Genomic DNA, 18,420 nt, shown 5'->3' on the forward strand with positions numbered 1-18,420 from the left:
ACCATTTGTTACAATCGCACTCTTGTGGCAACAATTCTGCGACAATTGTTCAAACTTAACAAATAAGTCAATGGTGTGATTTAAATTTTGTAGGCAATATTGATGTATACTCGAGCCTTGAGTTGTAAATTCCTTTCATGGTATTTCTATTTTGGTGAGACGGGTATTTGGCATGCAAATATTACATGCATAAATAATGATAGTAATTCGTGGAAGTGAGCATGCTCAACTAACTTATTATCATTCATATTATTTAATATGCACCAGAAAGGATACAATTAACAAACATAGAACTGTTAACCCATAGCTGAGCTACAAAGTTCTTTATTCTCCATATATGTATATATATATTATTTCAGACATTTTTTTTTGTGTTTGTGGAATTAGTTCTGGAGGTTGGAGAATGGGCAACTAGAGGGAGATGAATCAACAGCTTTTGATTCAGTAGCAGTTTTTTTGCCCTTCAAAAGACCTCCAAATAGCTCTGCTGGATCATAGAAGAAATGAGCTTCTTCAATCCTCATTGATGAATCTACCTGCGCAAATATCACTATTATACAAGATTATATAACATGAAGCTGGTGAAAAGATAAGAATGAAGGGATTTAGGACATCAAAACTTTGATTTAGATTAGTGGATGAGAGTACAAATTGACCCGAACATTCATAAACCCGATGTTAAATACGCATAAAGGCACAGAATGTCGACTTTACCTTGAGAGTTCCCATGCCGTAGAATTCGACCATTTCACCAGTTGGGGAATGGGTTTTGTAAGGTCCTTCAAGGAATCCCCAATGCCTAAACTTGTAAGCAATCAAAGGAGGAGGAGAATAAACCTGAAGAAGTTCCCATGCAAACCCTCTTGGAAAACATGTCTTAAAGTCATTACAAGTTGATTCAAATGTCTCTTCCTGTGCTTTGAAGTAATGATATTCCTCTGGTAGAGAGTTCTTGAGCAATACATTAAAGACTCCAAGCTTCACTGCTTCTTCACCTGAGACTCCCTCTCTTCCTGCACTTCCAGAGAGACATGAAATTAACCTAAATTGATTACAATCATAAGTAAGAACACAAAGAACTTACCATTGACAAAAACGTGGAATTTCTGAGGGTTTATGATCTTGAAATCCTGTAATCTAGCCTTGTTAGCAAACTCCATTTGCAATGTTTTTACCATATTCTGCACTTTTTCTTCCACAGATCCTTTGGGCCACACCTACCACCAACAAAATAAATCAAGCAACAGAGATGAGTTGATGAAAGGGAGAGTAAAAGAAACAACCTTTGTTCTTCCATCTTCAAAGAGCTTGTTAACAGCCTCATAACTTGGGCGCCCCCGCTTCCACTGAACCGTAGGGGCCTCCAAATGCAAGAAAACTCTGTACTTATCAGCTCCCATAATGGCTTCATCAGTGCTCATCTTAATGGATTCCATTTCCTTCAACCAAACTGGAAGCTGCGATGATGAACTGAGTAGCCAAGTTATGGGGCCTTTTATAGGACTGCTTCATCTCTCTCTCTTCAATGCTTTGAAACACATTTTCTTTGTAACCACGGTAAAAGAAAATAGTAATAAATAAAGTGGGTTGTTGACGATTAGTTCCACACCTCTACAAGGTTTTGTTAGCTTGTTCTTTCCATTATGTACTTTTCTTCCTGAGTTAGATTGAAGTTCTTAATCTGGTAGAATACCTCCATAGGTCATTACAAATTTCGTAGAACGTCGGTCAAGGCCAACTATGTAAGTGGCTTTACTATCAGTTCAGTTGGAAGACTTGTCTTATGTACGACTACACGTGTCTAGTGACCCTTGCACGTGTCATTTATGATTTATGTAACGTGACTATATGATGATGTGATGATGTAAGATGCATGGTGATGAAATGACTTAATATGATGTTATTCCATACTAAATGATGTGCATGTACAAAATGCTATGATGCATTATGACGGCGAGTTTTCTAAGACACAACCCAAATAGATGTTAATGATGATGAACATATGAAGGTCAATGCATGCATATCACCTAGGATAATGTGTGAATGATGCATAGGGTTGTGTTATAAGAATAATTTAAGGATGAAAACTATAGGGACTTCAAGCATTTTATGTGTATATACATTGGGTTGGGTTACTTCCCCATTTATGAATATGGACGCATACATTGCGATGATGATGATCATCATGCGTCGCATGATACTCAGGGTTTTGTTGACCTCTGGACAACGAACCCGATTATGATGGGTCTAGGGGGTGCAAACTGCTTGGGGGCTCACGCTCGCATGTGTGACACATGCGTAAAGAAGTACTACGTATCCAATTTTGTCCAGACTGGAAGCCACCTCTACAATGGTTTTAACGATAATCATGAGTTGCATGTGTTTGTATTCCTTAACTCTAATAGTGGAGTCACTTACGGTGAGTATTTCTTAAAACTGTGTGCTAATTCTATTTCAGCAAGACACCCCTGTATGAGTGATGACTGCATCGAAAATAAAGGTCATGATGCATGCATAGGATAATTGTGTTTAAATTCTTAGACCATAGGTAGTATATATAGGACGTTTTTCAATTTTAATATTTACTTTGTTTTATTTAATATTTCGTCTTTTTTTTAATATTGTTCGAGATAAATTGATCTAATTTAAATTAAATCAAATTATTTATTAGCCTACTCCTACTCAAAGAATTAAATAAAACTATTAATTAATTAATTAATTAATAGTTTAAGTTTATCTAATTAAATAATTTAGTAGAAATATTTTGGGTAAAAATAAATTAATCTTATCATCAAATCATTACCAAACAAAAAAAAATTATATTTTGAGTTGAAACAACATTCTTTAAAAACTAAAATTTTATAATCAAAATGAATCAAAAAGCTTTTTGAGTCTACTACTTAGAACTAATAATTTTATTAATTAAAATTATAAATTTTTTATAAGTAAATTAATGTAGACCATTCGTAAAAAAATTATTTTAAATTAAGGTATAATTTTCGTATGTTGTATAATTTCTTTAAATAATTTTCGTATTTTGTGAAAAGATTAATTTTATTTAAATAGAATTAAATGAAAATAATTACAATTTTTTTTTCTAACATACCGATTGTTATTGGACGAAACTATTTTAATACACTTAAAATGAAAATTTAATGACATTCTATTTTTTAATACCAAACATAAATGAAATTCCCTAATTTATTAATTGGTATGTGAATTAGAGAGTTTATTATTATTAAATATAATATAATTAACACTTCTTAGATACTTTCCCTCTCATTTAATTCTCGTAACTTAGAACATTATTTTTTTTTTTTTTTTTTTTTTTTTTTTTTTTTTTTTGTATTAGAGCAAGACACCGACCGAATAGTGTGCCAACAAGGACGCAGACTCCAAATAAGGTAGATTGTGAGATCCCATCGATTGAAGAATGTAAGGAAACGTTCCTTATAAGAATGTAAAGACCGCTCCGACTTAATATCATATGCAAACCACACTTATTATCATTCATATTTAATAGACACCGACATAAACGATACAACGAACAAACATAACAACAACGTAAGAACTACAAACAAACAAGATTAGAACTAATGGATAGTGGTGTGAATGTCTGAGACACACATTTTTATTCATTTCAGTGTTTGTGGAACTACTTCAGCTGATCAAAGAGTGGACAGGCAGAGGCAGACGAATCAGCTGTTTTTTTGCCCTTCAAAAGACCTCCAAATAGCTCAGCTGGATCAAAGAACACATGACCTTCTTCAATCTTCCATGATGAATCCACCTGTCCAAATAAACATCATTTCAATTAGTCGACGAGAACACAAATTGATCCGACCCCGACCATTTATGAGCGTGACATTAAATATGTATAGGGATACGTTTGTGTGTGTTAAGGATATTTAGTACTGAATTATAGTTTACCATATATATCATATTTGATCTTTTATTATAGTCAAATATCTAGAACTTTCACACCATTCAGGTGTGGTGGTTTTGACAAATTTTCTCTGTGTAGCAGTCTAAGCTCATTGCTAGCACCTATTGTCCGTTTTGGCTCGTTACGTATCATCGTCAACCTCATGGTTTTAAAACGCATCTACTAGGGAGAGGTTTCCACGTGCTTATAAGAAATGTTTTTGATAAGAAAGGTCGTTATTGAATCTCGACCTTACCTTGAGAATTCCCATGCCGAAGAATTCGACCATTTCGCCGGTTGGGGAATGGGATTTGTAAGGTCCTTCAAAGAAACCCCAATGCCTAAATTTGTAGGCAATCAAAGGAGGAGGAGAATAAACCTCTATGACTTCCCATGCAAACCCTCTTGGAAAACATGTCTTGAAGTCATTATGAGTCGACTCAGATGTCTCTTCTTGTGGTTTGAAGTAATGGAATTCCTGTGGTAAAGGATTCTTCATAAATGTGTTGAAGCTTCCAAGCTTCAATGCTTCTTCACATGAGACTGTTCTTCCTGTAATTAATTAATTAATCTTTTAGTGTTTAATTTAGAGTAATAGTTGTAAACTACTTCTCTTAATACAATTTAATTACATGTAATTAAGGGTGTTTATGAATCGAGTTAGGTTAGTTTTGTGATACGTTAGACCCGACTTAGTAGATTGAAAGATAAGAACTCTCTATAAATTAGCTAAATGATCAACTTAGATGGAAATTGTGAGATCCTATATCGGTTGAAGAGAGGAACGGAGCAATTCTTTATAAGGGTGTGAAAACATCTTCTTTGTTGACGCGTTTTAAAATTGTGAGGCTGAGAGCTATACGTTACGGGTCGAAGAGGACAATATTTGCGAGTGATGGTGTGAGATCCCACGTCGGTTGGAGGTGAGAACAAAACAAAACATTCTTTACAAGGTATAGAAGCCTCTCCCTACCATATGCGTTTTAAAAACCTTAAGTGGAAGCTTGGAAGAGGGAAAGCTCAGAGAGGACAATATCTGCTAGCGGTAGGCTGGGTTGTTACAAATGGTATAAGAGCCAGCCAGATGCTCGGTGTGCCAACAAGGACACTGAGCCCTGAAGTGGGATGGACTCCAGACCGTGTGCCAACGAGAACGCTGGCCAGTGGGGTGGACTCTAAATGAATTTTGAGATCTCACATCAATTGGATGAGGTAACAAAACATTTTTTAAAAGGGTATTGAAACCTCTCTCTAGCAGACTCAGTTTAAAAACTTTGATGGGAAGTTCGAAAGGGGAAGCACAAAGAGAACTAGCTGCTAGCTATGAACTTGAGCTGTTACAAATCGTATCAGAGCCAGTTAGATACTAGGCGGTGTGCCAACAAGGACGCTGAACCCTAAAGTAGGATGGACTCTAGGCGGTGTGCCAGCGAAGACGCTGACCCTGAAGTGGGGTAGACTCCAGGTGAATTTTGAGATTTGGAGAGGGGAACAAAACATTTTTTATAACGATATTGAAATCTTTCACTAGCAGACTCATTTAAACTCTAAAAGGAAAACCCAAAGAGGGCAATACTGTATATTTGAGCTGTTACAAATGGTATTAGTGCCAGCCAGATACTAGGCAGTGTGCCAACAAGGATGCTGAGTTCTGAAGTGGGATAAATAAACTCCAGACGGTGTGTCAGCGAGAACGTTGACCTTAAAGTGGGGTGGACTCCAGGTGAATTTTGAGATCGCACATCGGTTGGAGAGAGAAACAAAACATTCTTTATAAGGGGTACGGAAACCTCTCCCAAGCATACCCTTTTAAACGGTAGCCACCGGACAGTGTGCCAATAAAGACAAAACATTTTTTATAAGGGTACGGAAACCTCTCTCTAGCAGATTCCTTCTAAAGGGAGGCCACGGGCAGTGTGTGAACGAGGACAAAATATTCACTGTACTCTAGTAGACGCGTTTTAAAAACTTTGAGGAGAAATTCGAAAGGAAAACCCGAAAGAAGACAATATCTACTAGCGGTAGACTCGGACTTATTTATTCATTTTTATCGTTTACGTGTGAAAAAAAAGAACGTATTTAGAAGATAAATGTGCTAGAAACAAATGAATTACCATTGATAGAACATAAGAAATTGTGAAGGTTTATGTTCTTGAAATCTTGTGGTCTAGTCTTGTAAGCAAACTCCATTTGCAATGATTTTATAATATTCTGCACTTGTTCTTCCACAGATCCTTTTGGCCACACCTATGAAGAACACACAACAAATGAAGCAACGCAGATGATATTAGATCTGGTAAACAAAAAGAAACAACCTTTGTTCTTCCATCTTCAAACAGCTTGTTCACAGCTTCATAATTTGGGGGCTTTCCCATCCTCCATTCAACTGTAGGACCCTCCAAATGCAACGAAGCTCTGTACTTATCACCACCCATAATGCCTTCCTCACAGCTCATCTTAAGCTGTGATGATGACTGAGTACCAAACTTATGGGGCCTTTTATAGGCCTTTATCGTACGTTAACTCTCCGTTAAATAGTGTAACACTTCAAGGTCACTACTTGTACATATTGTACGCTTTGACTCTCGACTTCACGATTTTAAAACACATCTGTTAGAGAGAGATTTCCACATTCTTATCCACCCTCCTTGAGGGCCTAGCGTCCTCGCTGCATACTGCACAGTGTCTGGGCTCTAATACCATTTGTAACAGTTCAAACCTCATAGTTTTAAAACGTGTCTACTGTGGAGAGATTTTCACTCTCTAATAAGGAATACTTTGTTTCCCTCTCCAACGGGATCTCATTATGGAGTGAATCTAATCTTAGTTTAATAATAATTTTAAGAAGTTTATGATTTTATATTATCATGGGTGAGTTCGGTTGTCGTGTACCGATCCAATCTTATGAATCCAAGAACGGAACCAAACCAATTGTGTTTACCAAAAGTGTTTTAATCAATCGTTGTTGAGTATATTTCCAACCTAATCAAAATCGAGCAACTGATTAGGTTGGGTGTTTTAGTTGTTGGTTTTTCACACGCTCATACACAATATTTTTTAAGTTCAATGAATATCGTCGTAAAAATTCATAAACTAAAATTGTAATTTAATCCCGATCGTATAAAAAAGATATATTTGAATTGAATTTATAATCGTTAACTAATGTTGTATTAAAATAATATTAATACAATCATAATTTTTATTGATAATAATGCTTACTTTTTATTTATTTATCCAATTCATTCTTATGGATAAAATCTATTAAATTAAATTAATTAAATAGTTATTAAGCTACTCCAAGAATTAAATGAAACTATTAATTAATTAACTAACTAATTAATAATATATTAGGAGTAACATTTCGAGAGAAAAAACAAATAAATCAATTTTGAAAAAAATGATGGAACCAAATAAATTGTAATAAAATAAATCAGCAAAAACAGATAATATTTGGTCCGATTATAAAAGGAATCTTTCGTTTCCCTTCCCTCTCCAACATATGTGAGATCTTACATAAATAGTAACTATTTCTTTTGTTTTTTTTAAAAAACAAGACGGTACGCCTCTCTTTTATTGTCGCTCGGGCGCACACTAGATGAACTGAAGAATCAAATTACTTCTTTTTTAGAGTGCAAAACCCTTAAAGGAAGCGAGTACCGAAGGCTGGTGAGAGTGAATCTATCTAACCCGAGTTTCACGGAGTTGTGCCAGCTTTACGTTGAGATCTTCCTATCCTATTCCTCCATACATAAAGTGACTGGTTCTTCCTTTAGCCTTTTGGATATCTTTTTCGACAATCAACCAAGTTGAAATACAAATCTCATCATACCACTTGTAGTAACCCTTCTCATCCTAGGTTGACGGAGTTGCTATCAGGTGCGGAAAAGTTAGGGGAACCTAGTTAACCAACGACATTTTCTTATCATAGTTGGTGGATGTCTCTGTTGAGGTGGAGGGTCCCTATAGACCGAATCGAAAATCCAATTTGACCCTTGAAAATAAGACGGTTACTACTGCATGCATGACTGATTAAGCAGACAAGTTAGCACTATTCGAGTTAGGAAATGTGAACACATACAACTATGATTTCGTGTTTGAAGTAACTTAAAATCTTGTCTATAGTCATAAATTCAAATTTCATCTTCGGATAGGTTTGGATGCATAGTAATTCTCTATACACGACACTCACACGTGCAAATAACCTTACAAGGTGAATACTCCATTTGTAATAGTCAAAACTCACCGCTAGTAGATATTGTCAGCTTTAGCCCATTACGCTACTAGGGAGAAGTTTCTACACTGCTTGGTGACTGGCTCTGATACCATTTGTAACAACCCAAGTCAATTGCTAGTAGATATTGTTCGTTTTAACGCCCTCGATGACGGGCTCTGATAGGTTTCTACACTATTATAAGAAATGTTTCGTTCCTCTCTCTAACCAATATAAAGTCTCACTCCATTTTATTTTGAAACATCTTATTCGTGAGATCTTATTTGATGGTTAGAAACGTCCACTTAACATAGATCCGTCCTTGAAAAGTCACAAAACCTTTATTTATTATAAAGTCTATTATCATTAAATATATTACAATTACTTGCACTTTCTATCAATTTTAAGATGTAATTAGTTTTGTAGGATTTTTCGTGGTTTTCATGTGTTTATCTTGCTATTCGATACGATTCGAGCATTTTCGATTTAAACGATGATTTAAACAAAGAGTGATAGAAGCTAAGGAAGCAAATTGGATTATTAGAGTTTTAACAAGGAGCGATCCCGCTAGAAATATCTAGGAAATAATGTCACTCAATTATGTCTCGAGCGCCTTCTCAATGCCATTTTTCATGCTACCAAACTTCGAGAGTCACAAGCGAGAATTTAAGTTTCGTGACATGCACATTTTTATGATTTTCATAATGTAGTGTTAAGGCACTACCCTTAACATCTGGATTGTTAGATCCCACATCGGTTGGAGAGAGAAACGAAACATTTTGAAAATCTCTCCTTATTAGACGCGTTTTAAAATCGAGAGGCTAACGTGATACGTAACAGGTCAGTTGTACAGAGGAACAAAATATTAAGGGTGTGTAAACTTCTCTCTAGAATACGCGTTTCAAAAACTTGAGAGAAAGTTTGGAAGGAAAAGTTTAAAAATAACAATATTTGCTTAGCAGTAATTGATTTCCCGTTAATAAACAACTTACTATTATTCATATTTAATAAGAACCAACCAACCGACAGAAAAGGGTACAATTAACAAACATAACAACGTAAGAACTGCTAAGAAACAGCTGAGCTAAGCAAATGGATATTGTTGCAAAGTTCTTTATTCTTAATATAAAGATAAAACGACCATCATTTTTGTGTTCTTTTGAACTACTTCTGGGCATCAGAGAATGGGCAGCCAGAGATAATAAATGAAGCAGCAGTTTTTTTGCCCTTTAAAAGACTTCCAAATAGCTCAGCTGGATCAAAGTAAAAATGAGCTTCTTCAACCTTCATTGATGAATCTACCTGTCCAAATATCATATCATTGGCAAAGTAATGAGGCGGGTAAAAAAATAAAAAGGAAGAGAATCACGTCACTGTTGTTAGGATCGCACAACATCGCACACATTCGATCTAGACGGGAACAAGAGAGAGAAAATGCAAAGAGAAATATTGACTAAAGCATTCACGTGATTCTAAAACTGAAATAATAAAAGCTAATAAAAACGTCACTATTCCCTATAACAACAACTTTGTGCCTTTCATCTACAAAGACTCTTGTTTATTCAACCGTTTTATCGGATATAATAACCTTTTACCCATATAGTAAATTCCATAACCCAACAATTATTTGATGATTCACGAATACTCGTGAGCCTAACATTAAACATGTATAGAGATATGTTTGATACAAAAACTTCAATAAATGTCGACTTTACCTTGAGAACTCCCATGCCATAGAATTGAACCATTTCACCAGTAGGGGAATAGGATTTGTAAGGACCTTCAAAGAAACCCCAATGCCTAAACTTGTAGGCAATCAAAGGAGGAGGAGAATAAACCTCTATGACTTCCCATGCAAACCCTCTTGGAAAACATGTTTTGAAGTCATTATGAGCAGATTCATGAGTCTCTTCCTCTGCTTTGTAAAACTTATGCTCATCTGGTAGAGAACTCTTCAGCAATGCATTGAAGCTTCCGTCCCCCAGCACTTCTTCTCCTGACAGCCCCTCTCTTCCTGCATATCAAAAGGGTAAATTTTGTGGTATCAATTTAGGATAAACTTTGTTATTAGTAGTCAGTTTTGACCTAATCGTTCCAGTGGGCAAATCCTTCATCAAAAAACACTGTTTACCATTGACAAAAAACTTGAATTTTTCAGTGTTTATGGTCTTGAAATCTTGTAATCTAGCCTTGTTGTTAATCTCCACTTGCCATGATTTCACAGCATTTTGCACTGTTTCTTCCAGAGATCCTTTTGGCCACACCTAATCATAAACAAAAACAACTTAAATTACACACGAGATTTGAAAGATAACTCTTTTTTTTTTTTTTTACAAAAGAGAAAAGGAAAAAAAACCTTGGATTGGCCCTCTTCAAAGAGCTTGTTGGCAGATTCATAAGTAGGAGGCTTCCCATACCTCCATTGAACAGTGGGAGCCTCCAAATGCAGGTTAGCTCTGAACTTGTCGGGAAGAACACCATGGGTTCCTATGGAGGTTCCCTTAGTGATGTTGTTAATGCCTTCCATTGTTTAGTTTCCTTCTTCCACCAAACTAGGAGTCAATGGTGGAGATTCATAGTGGCCACTTATGAGGTTTTATACACAAATGCAAGAGGGGATGTGACTCCCCCTGTGGGGACAGCCTATGAAATTTATACCTTCATGAAGTTACGTAACAGTTTGAGGCTGTCCGTTTTGACCCGTTAGGTATGGTCGTCAATCACACTGTTTTAAAACGCCTATGTTAAGGAGATATTTTCACACTTCTCCAACCAATGTGGAATCTCACAATCCACGTTCGATGGTGATACGTAACGGGCCAAAATTGACAATATTTGTTAGTGGTAGCCTCATGCTATTACAAATTATATAAAAACTAGACACGAAACAGTGTGTCAACGAGAACATTGATCCCTTAAGAGTAGTGGATTGTGAGAAAACTAAACATTTCTTATAAGGGATAGAAATTTCTACTTAGTAGCAGAGTTTTAAGTTATTCAAATTACCATGACATAAAGTCAAACCATATAAGTTGAGTTTTATTGAAGTTGAACTCCAATTAGGGTTTCCAGATGTTTTTTCCGATAAAATTAAAGATTTATTATATTTTATTAATATATTTCAAATTTTAAAATTTTTAATACGCTTAAAATCAATTATTCAAAAATTTATAATCTATTAAAAATGAAAATTCTTCTAATTTAACCTAAAAAAAAATTATTTAGTTTGACACAATTATAGAGATATAAAGAACAAAAACCCACACTTGGGCCACATAAATAAAAACAAGTTGACTTATGACCTTGACTTTTTAAACTCTTTTAATACACATTAATAATGAATTCAATAATTCTATAATTTTTAATATATATGTTTAAAATTTATGATCCATTGTTTTTTTACATTCATAATTAGTTATTTTAGATTTTATTTTATTTTATTTTGATAAAAAAACATAAGTAATTTAGATTTAATATTTTTCCTTTTTTTCCATCTCATTTAAAAATATAATTGAATTAATTAAAAAAATATATATTAATTGAATTATCAAATATTATTATTATTATTATTATTTAATTTCAAAGTAGCCATGAATTCATTTCCCATGTTACGTCTGTAGTGGTCCCACGTTTAAATTTTTTTTCATATTTCTCATATATATATATATATATATATCATGTTTTCTAGATTTTATTTATGTTATTTTAATTAATTTTACTTTTTATTAAATTTATAATTGATAAAAATATATATGTTAGTTTATTGATAATAATGCTTTAATAATTAATATTAATATATGGTAGGTTAATATATATTGAGTGTATGATTGATATATTTACTTAATTCCTTCAACCACTCTAAAAAAATTGTGCATTAAAACTATTAATCAATGAACTAATTAATTTATTCAATTAAATAATTTAGTTGAAGTATTAGTTTTTGAATAATAATAGTCTATTATTTATTTAAATTTATTTATTGATTATTTATTAAAGATGGATTGTACTTATTTTGTTCCACTATAATTAATTCCACGAAACCATCTTAATAAATTTAATAATATTTCAAACTATCTTAATAAAAATATAAATGTTAAATAGTAAATTAGTTTTGAGTCTTTATTTTAATATATATATATATATTAAAATAAATGAGTACAATAATAATATTAATAATATTCTAACTATTTATGGAAGATATTATGATAATATTTTAATCTATATTAATGGAAAATATTATGATAATATTTCAATTATTAATGAGATTTGTAGTAGTTTTTTTTTCTTTCCTTCTCTTTCTTTTTCATCATCCTATAATATTTTTAAAAAAATTATGAATTTTGTTATTTATTTTAAAAAATTTATTTAAAATTACAATATTATCCTTCCGCCTTCATAAATCTAACAAAAATATTCTTTAATAGAAAAATTATCAAAATACTCCCAAAAATAATTTTAGTGTCTAAATAAAAGATTTTAATTAAATAATTAAATAAACTCTTTAATTAATTAATTTTATTTATTAACTCGATATAATCCATACATGCTAGTCGATCTTTTATAGTTCGTTCATTATTACAACTGGATTAAAAGTCCGTTTTACCCTTATATAATATATTTTTTTTTTTTTTTTTCACAACGGTTTCTAATTTGTAATAAAAAAATTTCCCCAACAAACTAAACATGATACCAAGAACAACTTATTATCATTCATATGTAATAAGAACTGACAGAAAAAGGGTACAGTTAAAAAACATAACAACGTAAGAACTGAATCCAAAAACATTATAACATAACATTACACATTTTATTTCAGACCAACTTTGGTTGTGTTTGTGTTTGTGTTTGTGTTTGTGGAGCTATTTTGGTTGATTGAAGAGTTGGCAGGCAGAGGCAGATGAATCAGCAGTTTTGGATTCAGAAGCTGTTTTTTTGCCTTTCAAAAGACTTCCAAATAGCTCTGCTGGATCAAAGAACACATGAACTTCTTCAACCTTCCATGATGAATCTACCTGTGCACATAAATATCGTTATTAATATAATCTTTAAATGAAGGGATTTAGAACGTCGTAAGCTCATGTGAGATCCTACCTTGGTTGGAGAGAAGAGTGAAATATCTTTTACAAGGGTGTGGAAGTCCGAAATGGAAAGTCTAAAAAAGACAATATCTACTTTCGGTAGACTTGGACTGTTACAAAAATTATATCAGAGCCAGACACTGAGCGATATGCCACTGGACACGATGCGGTGTGCAAGAAAGGACACTGGGTCCCAAAGGAGTGTAGATTAGTGGGTCCCACATTGATTGGAGAGGGAACGAATGTCAGCGAGGACATTAGGACCTGAAAGGGGGTGGATTGTGAGATCCCACATCGGTTGGAGAGGAGAACGAAACATTTTTTATATGAGTGTGGAAACCTCTCCCTAGCAGACACGTTTTAAAAACCTTGAGGGAAAGTCTGGGAGGGAAAATCAAAAGAAGATAATATCTACTAGTAGTGGACTTTGGCTGTTAGAGTTCGATTGTCATTATGTTATGATCAAATTAGTCGATAAGTGCACAAACTGACCCGAACATTCATGAGCGTGACATTAAATATGTATAGGGATACATTTGACAAGAAGGGTCGTTATTGAATCTCGACGTTACCTTGACAGTTCCCATGCCGAAGAACTCGACCATTTCACGAGTAGGGGAATGAGCTTTATAGGGCCCTTCAAAGAAACCCCAATGCCTAAACTTGAAAGCAACCAAAGGAGGAGGAGAAAAAACCTCAAGAAGTTCCCATGCAAACCCTCTTGGAAAACATGTCTTAAAGTCATTATGAGTTGATTCAAATGTCTCTTCCTTTGCTTTGAAGTAATGGAATTCCTCTGGTAGAGAGCTCTTCAGCATTGCATTGAAGCTTCCAAGCCTCACTGCTTCTTCACCTGAGAGCCCCTCTCTTCCTACACTACCAAAGACAAGAAATTCACTAATTCATCCTTTAATCATCCATTAATTACGAGTAATTAGTGGCTTTTGTGAGTCGAGTTAGGTTAATTTTATGATATTTTAGACCCGACTTAGACCGACAATATGGGGAGATGATTTAAACTAATTCCTCCGTATTTAAATTCGAGTTTTCATACTTTCTGTAACGGCCCAAGTTCACCGCTAGCAGATATTGTCCTGTTTGAACTTTTCCTTTCGGGCTTCTCCTTAAGGTTTTTAAAACGTGTTTGCTACGGAAAGGTCTTCACATGCTTACAAAGGGTGTTTCGTTCTCCTCCCCAATCAGGTGGGATATCACATAAATTGAAACATATTAAGAAATTAGCATTACCATTGATATAAACTACAAATTTTTTAGGGTTTATGGTCTTGAAATCTTGTGATCTTGTCATGTAAGCTAACTCGGTGTGCATTGATTTTACGATATTCTGCACGGTTTCTTCGAGAGCTCCTTTCGGCCAAACCTACCACGAACAAAACAAATTAAGAAACAAAGATGATATTAGATCTGGCAGAGAAGAAATGAAAAAAGAGAACCTTTGTTCTTCCATGTTCAAAGAGCTTGTTAGCAGCTTCATAATTTGGGGGCTTTCCCATCCTCCATTGAACCTTTGGAGCCTCCAAATGTAAGGGAAATCTGTGCTTTTCAGGACCCATAATGGCTTCCTCAGAGCTCATGTTTATGGATTCCATTTCCTTCAACCAAATTGGAAGCTGTGATGATGAACCTAGTAGCAAAGTTATGGGGCATTTTATAGGACTAATGTATACAATTTGGTTTGAGGTTTAAAATTCATTAATTGATGTTCGAAATAAAAATAACGACCCAAATTCACTGCTAGCAGATATTGTCCTCTTTGGGCTTCCCCTCAAGGCTTTAAAACGCGTCTATTAAGGGAAGGTTTCTACACCCTTCTAAAGGGTGTTATGTTTCTCCTCCCAACCAATGTGGGACATCACAATCCACCTCCCTTCAGGGCTCAGCGTCCTCGCTGACACTCTTTCCTTCCTCCAATCGATGTGGGACCGCCCCAAAATCCACCATCTTTGGGGCCAACGTCCTTACTGGCACACCGCCTCGTGTCTACCCCTTTCAGGGAACAACGAGAAGACTGACACATCATTCAATGTCTGGCTCTGATACCGAACCAATTGTGTTTAAAAAAAGTTATTCAACAATCTAACATAGTTAAACTAAATATGTTTATTTAATTTGGTGAGAAGATTTGAGAAATTATATATCACAAATGTAAGAGAATAAAGGTAAAATGAACATGTACGAGCATTAGAAGATATATTTGAATCAAATATATAATCCATAATTAATATTAATTCAATTATAATTTTTATTGTAGGTAACTATTAATACAATTAAGTATACATTGAAGTAAGTTAATAAATATTGAACGGTATAACTCAATTAATTATTTATTTATTACTATTCTAAAAATTAAATAAAGTATTAATTATATAACTAATTAATAGAACATTAACTGGAATACAAACACATGCAACACTGGTTTGATGTTTAATAAGATCTAAAATTATGTCTGTTACGACTTTAAAATTTCAGTCCTAGATGGATATGGATCCATAACATTTTTCTACTCCCAGTCTACACACATGTACATGAACCTACCAAGTGATTACGCTATCTTCGTAAACCCTAGGCCAACGTGTAGACTAGTACAACCTCATGTAGTTGAACCATGAGAAGAAATAGGACTCTCGATCATTTTTGTAAGTACATGTCTATACAATAATATAAAGACAAGTAATCTTTGCTCACAACATGCATGAGATTCCGCATAAAATCATGGTTTAGTACTTCCATACTATGAGATCTCACATCGGTCGGAAAAGGAAACGAATCATTCTTATAAAGGTATGGAAACTTCTCTCCAATTGACGCATTTTAAATTCTTGAGAGGAAGCAATATCGGGTTACAAAGGATTCAAACAACCAACATAGGTTTACCAAACTCACTTTATTTTTTGTACAATACAAACACACAAAACATAGATTTGACATACACAGACTTAACAAACTCGAACTTAACGATCTAGACTTGTTAAATCTAGACTTGTTTTTGGAACTATTTCTGGAGATTGAAGAGTGGGCAGGCAGAGGCAGATGAATGTGCAGTTTTTGATTCAGAAGCTGTTCTTTTGCCCTTTAAAAGACCTCCAAATAGCTCTGTTGGATCAAAGTAAACATGAACTTCTTCAATCTTCATCGATGAATCTACCTGCACAAATATCATCATTACATAATAATTTTTTAAGGCCATAAGTTTATTTCATGATTCAGATTAGTTGATCAGAGTAGAAAATGAAATGAACAGTTTTTTTATCGTGACGTAAAATATGAATATGTTTGATAAGAAAGGGCGTTATTGAATCTCGACGTTACCTTGAGAACTCCCATGCCGTAGAATTGAACCATTTCACCAGTAGGGGAATGGGATTTGTAAGGACCTTCAAAGAAACCCCAATGCCTAAACTTGTAGGCAATCAAAGGAGGAGGAGAATAAACCTCTATGACTTCCCATGCAAACCCTCTTGGAAAACATGTTTTGAAGTCATTATGAGCAGATTCATGAGTCTCTTCCGCTGCTTTGTAAAACTTATACTCATCTGGTAGAGAACTCTTCAGCATGGCATTGAAGCTTCCGTCCCCCAGCACTTCTTCTCCTGACAGCCCCTCTCTTCCTGCATATCAAAAGGCTAAATTTTGTGGTATCAATTTAGGATAAACTTTGTTATTAGTAGTCAGTTTTGACCTAATCGTTCCAGTGGGCAAATCCTTCATCATAAAACACTGTTTACCATTGACAAAAAACTTGAATTTTTCAGGGTTTATGGTCTTGAAATCTTGTAATCTAGCCTTGTTGTTAATCTCCACTTGCCATGATTTCACAGCATTTTGCACTGTTTCTTCCAGAGATCCCTTTGGCCACACCTAATCATAAACAAAAACAACTTAAATTACACACGAGATTTGAAAGAGAAGAAAGTTTTCTTTGTACGAAAGAGGAAGAAAAAAAAAAAAAAACCTTGGTTCGGCCCTCTTCAAAGAGCTGGTTAGCACTTTCATAAGTGGGAAGCTTCCCATACCTCCATTGAACAGTAGGATCCTCCAAATGCAAGTTAGCTCTATACTTGTCAGGAAGAACACTATGGGTATCAATTTTGCTCCCTTCAGTGCTCATTTTCATCAACTCTATTTTGCCTGCATTCAAACAAAGGAGTTCTTTGAGGGTCTTATAAAGACTATATCAGCCAAAGGAACCAAAAAGATAATACAGTAAGCAGGGCTTTGTTTCAGCCAAAGAAAAGTTTTGAAGAATTTGAGAAGTAGCCGTATCCCTCTGGTGTTTCATTCAGATTATCAATTTTTTCCCTTTACAAACTAAAATCTTTAACCAATTATACATAGAAAGATGCTAAATCAATCTGGATTGGTTGATATGCGCCACATAAGGTAAGATGCCTCAAGAGTAATAAAAAAATAAATTGGCAATCATTGTAGACAATGAACTAGAAAACGAATACTTGATGATTATTCAGGTGTTGTATATTTGAATTATTTTCATGTGAATGAATTTGGTAAGATCATAGTGTTTAAAACAAATATATGAGTTAATTATTGTTGTAGGAAATGTTTCATAAATCAATAAGTGTTAATTTTGATTAGATGCACCTATAGTTGTACAATTTTAAATGATTTTAAACCGATAAGACATGTCCTTATGTTCATATAAAGATAATGTTCTTGCAATAACGACAATGTTATCAAAGACGTGTCTACTTGAGATTGAATATAATAAATGAGAATTTGATATCTTAATAATCATGGTCAAGATTGTAACGCTACATGTTTAGGATTTGAAATTTAGATTTAGCATATGATGGTCTCAAAATTTTTCTATATCTCTTACGATATGATCACGTTACTTACTTGTCTTGAAGTGCTTCTAAGAGCACTTAACTTGAATAGTGACGGGGCCAACAATGACTAAGGAAACATCAGCTACATTGTAATCTTGAAGAATGCCTCCTTCAACTGTGCCAAGCTTGGTAGAGGCTGAAATAGCTAATTCAATGTAAATGAATTTATAAGAATTGAAAAGAATATAACAGAGAATTACTTAATAAGTAAAAGAATAATAACAATAATCTTTTAATGTTTACATATTGTTGATAACAATAAAAGGTTTTTCAACTCGAAGGAACAAGAGATATACAAACATGTCTGTTACTTGCAAGAATGGGGCTCATCAAACGGAT

At 34.1% G+C, this 18,420-nt stretch overlaps 4 protein-coding genes across 5 annotated transcripts; all 4 read right to left on the reverse strand.

Moving 5' to 3' along the window:
• Positions 1-206: 206 nt before the first annotated feature.
• LOC111483209 (pathogen-related protein-like) lies at positions 207-1,699 on the reverse strand. The gene is made up of 5 exons (XM_023129357.1): positions 1,650-1,699; positions 1,284-1,503; positions 1,085-1,217; positions 715-1,013; positions 207-536 (listed from the first exon to the last, which is right to left on the reverse strand). The coding sequence occupies exons 1-5, from the start codon at positions 1,697-1,699 to the stop codon at positions 384-386; spliced, it is 855 nt and encodes a 284-aa protein (XP_022985125.1). The 3' UTR covers positions 207-383.
• Positions 1,700-3,481: 1,782 nt separating this feature from the next.
• LOC111482670 (pathogen-related protein-like) lies at positions 3,482-6,413 on the reverse strand. The gene is made up of 4 exons (XM_023128568.1): positions 6,241-6,413; positions 6,040-6,172; positions 4,182-4,477; positions 3,482-3,790 (listed from the first exon to the last, which is right to left on the reverse strand). Exons 1-4 carry the CDS (start codon positions 6,379-6,381, stop codon positions 3,656-3,658), a joined length of 705 nt encoding a protein of 234 aa, XP_022984336.1. The 5' UTR covers positions 6,382-6,413; the 3' UTR covers positions 3,482-3,655.
• Positions 6,414-9,290: 2,877 nt separating this feature from the next.
• Positions 9,291-17,390, reverse strand: LOC111482668 (pathogen-related protein-like). 2 transcript variants are annotated; one of them, XM_023128567.1, is made up of 4 exons: positions 17,187-17,390; positions 10,267-10,399; positions 9,851-10,149; positions 9,291-9,437 (listed from the first exon to the last, which is right to left on the reverse strand). In XM_023128567.1, exons 1-4 carry the CDS (start codon positions 17,346-17,348, stop codon positions 9,300-9,302), a joined length of 732 nt encoding a protein of 243 aa, XP_022984335.1. In that variant the 5' UTR covers positions 17,349-17,390; the 3' UTR covers positions 9,291-9,299. The 2 variants fall into 2 exon arrangements, with proteins under 2 accessions (XP_022984335.1, XP_022984334.1); XM_023128566.1 differs by lacking the exons at positions 9,291-9,437; positions 9,851-10,149; positions 10,267-10,399 and adding exons at positions 16,215-16,379; positions 16,544-16,842; positions 16,960-17,092 and having other exon boundaries at positions 17,187-17,381.
• LOC111482674 (pathogen-related protein-like) lies at positions 12,820-14,835 on the reverse strand. The gene is made up of 4 exons (XM_023128574.1): positions 14,668-14,835; positions 14,462-14,594; positions 13,786-14,084; positions 12,820-13,147 (listed from the first exon to the last, which is right to left on the reverse strand). The coding sequence occupies exons 1-4, from the start codon at positions 14,821-14,823 to the stop codon at positions 12,995-12,997; spliced, it is 741 nt and encodes a 246-aa protein (XP_022984342.1). The 5' UTR covers positions 14,824-14,835; the 3' UTR covers positions 12,820-12,994.
• Positions 17,391-18,420: the final 1,030 nt, after the last annotated feature.

This window comes from Cucurbita maxima, unplaced genomic scaffold (assembly GCF_002738345.1).
Source record: "Cucurbita maxima cultivar Rimu unplaced genomic scaffold, Cmax_1.0 Cma_Scf00008, whole genome shotgun sequence".
Lineage (NCBI taxonomy): Eukaryota > Viridiplantae > Streptophyta > Magnoliopsida > Cucurbitales > Cucurbitaceae > Cucurbita > Cucurbita maxima.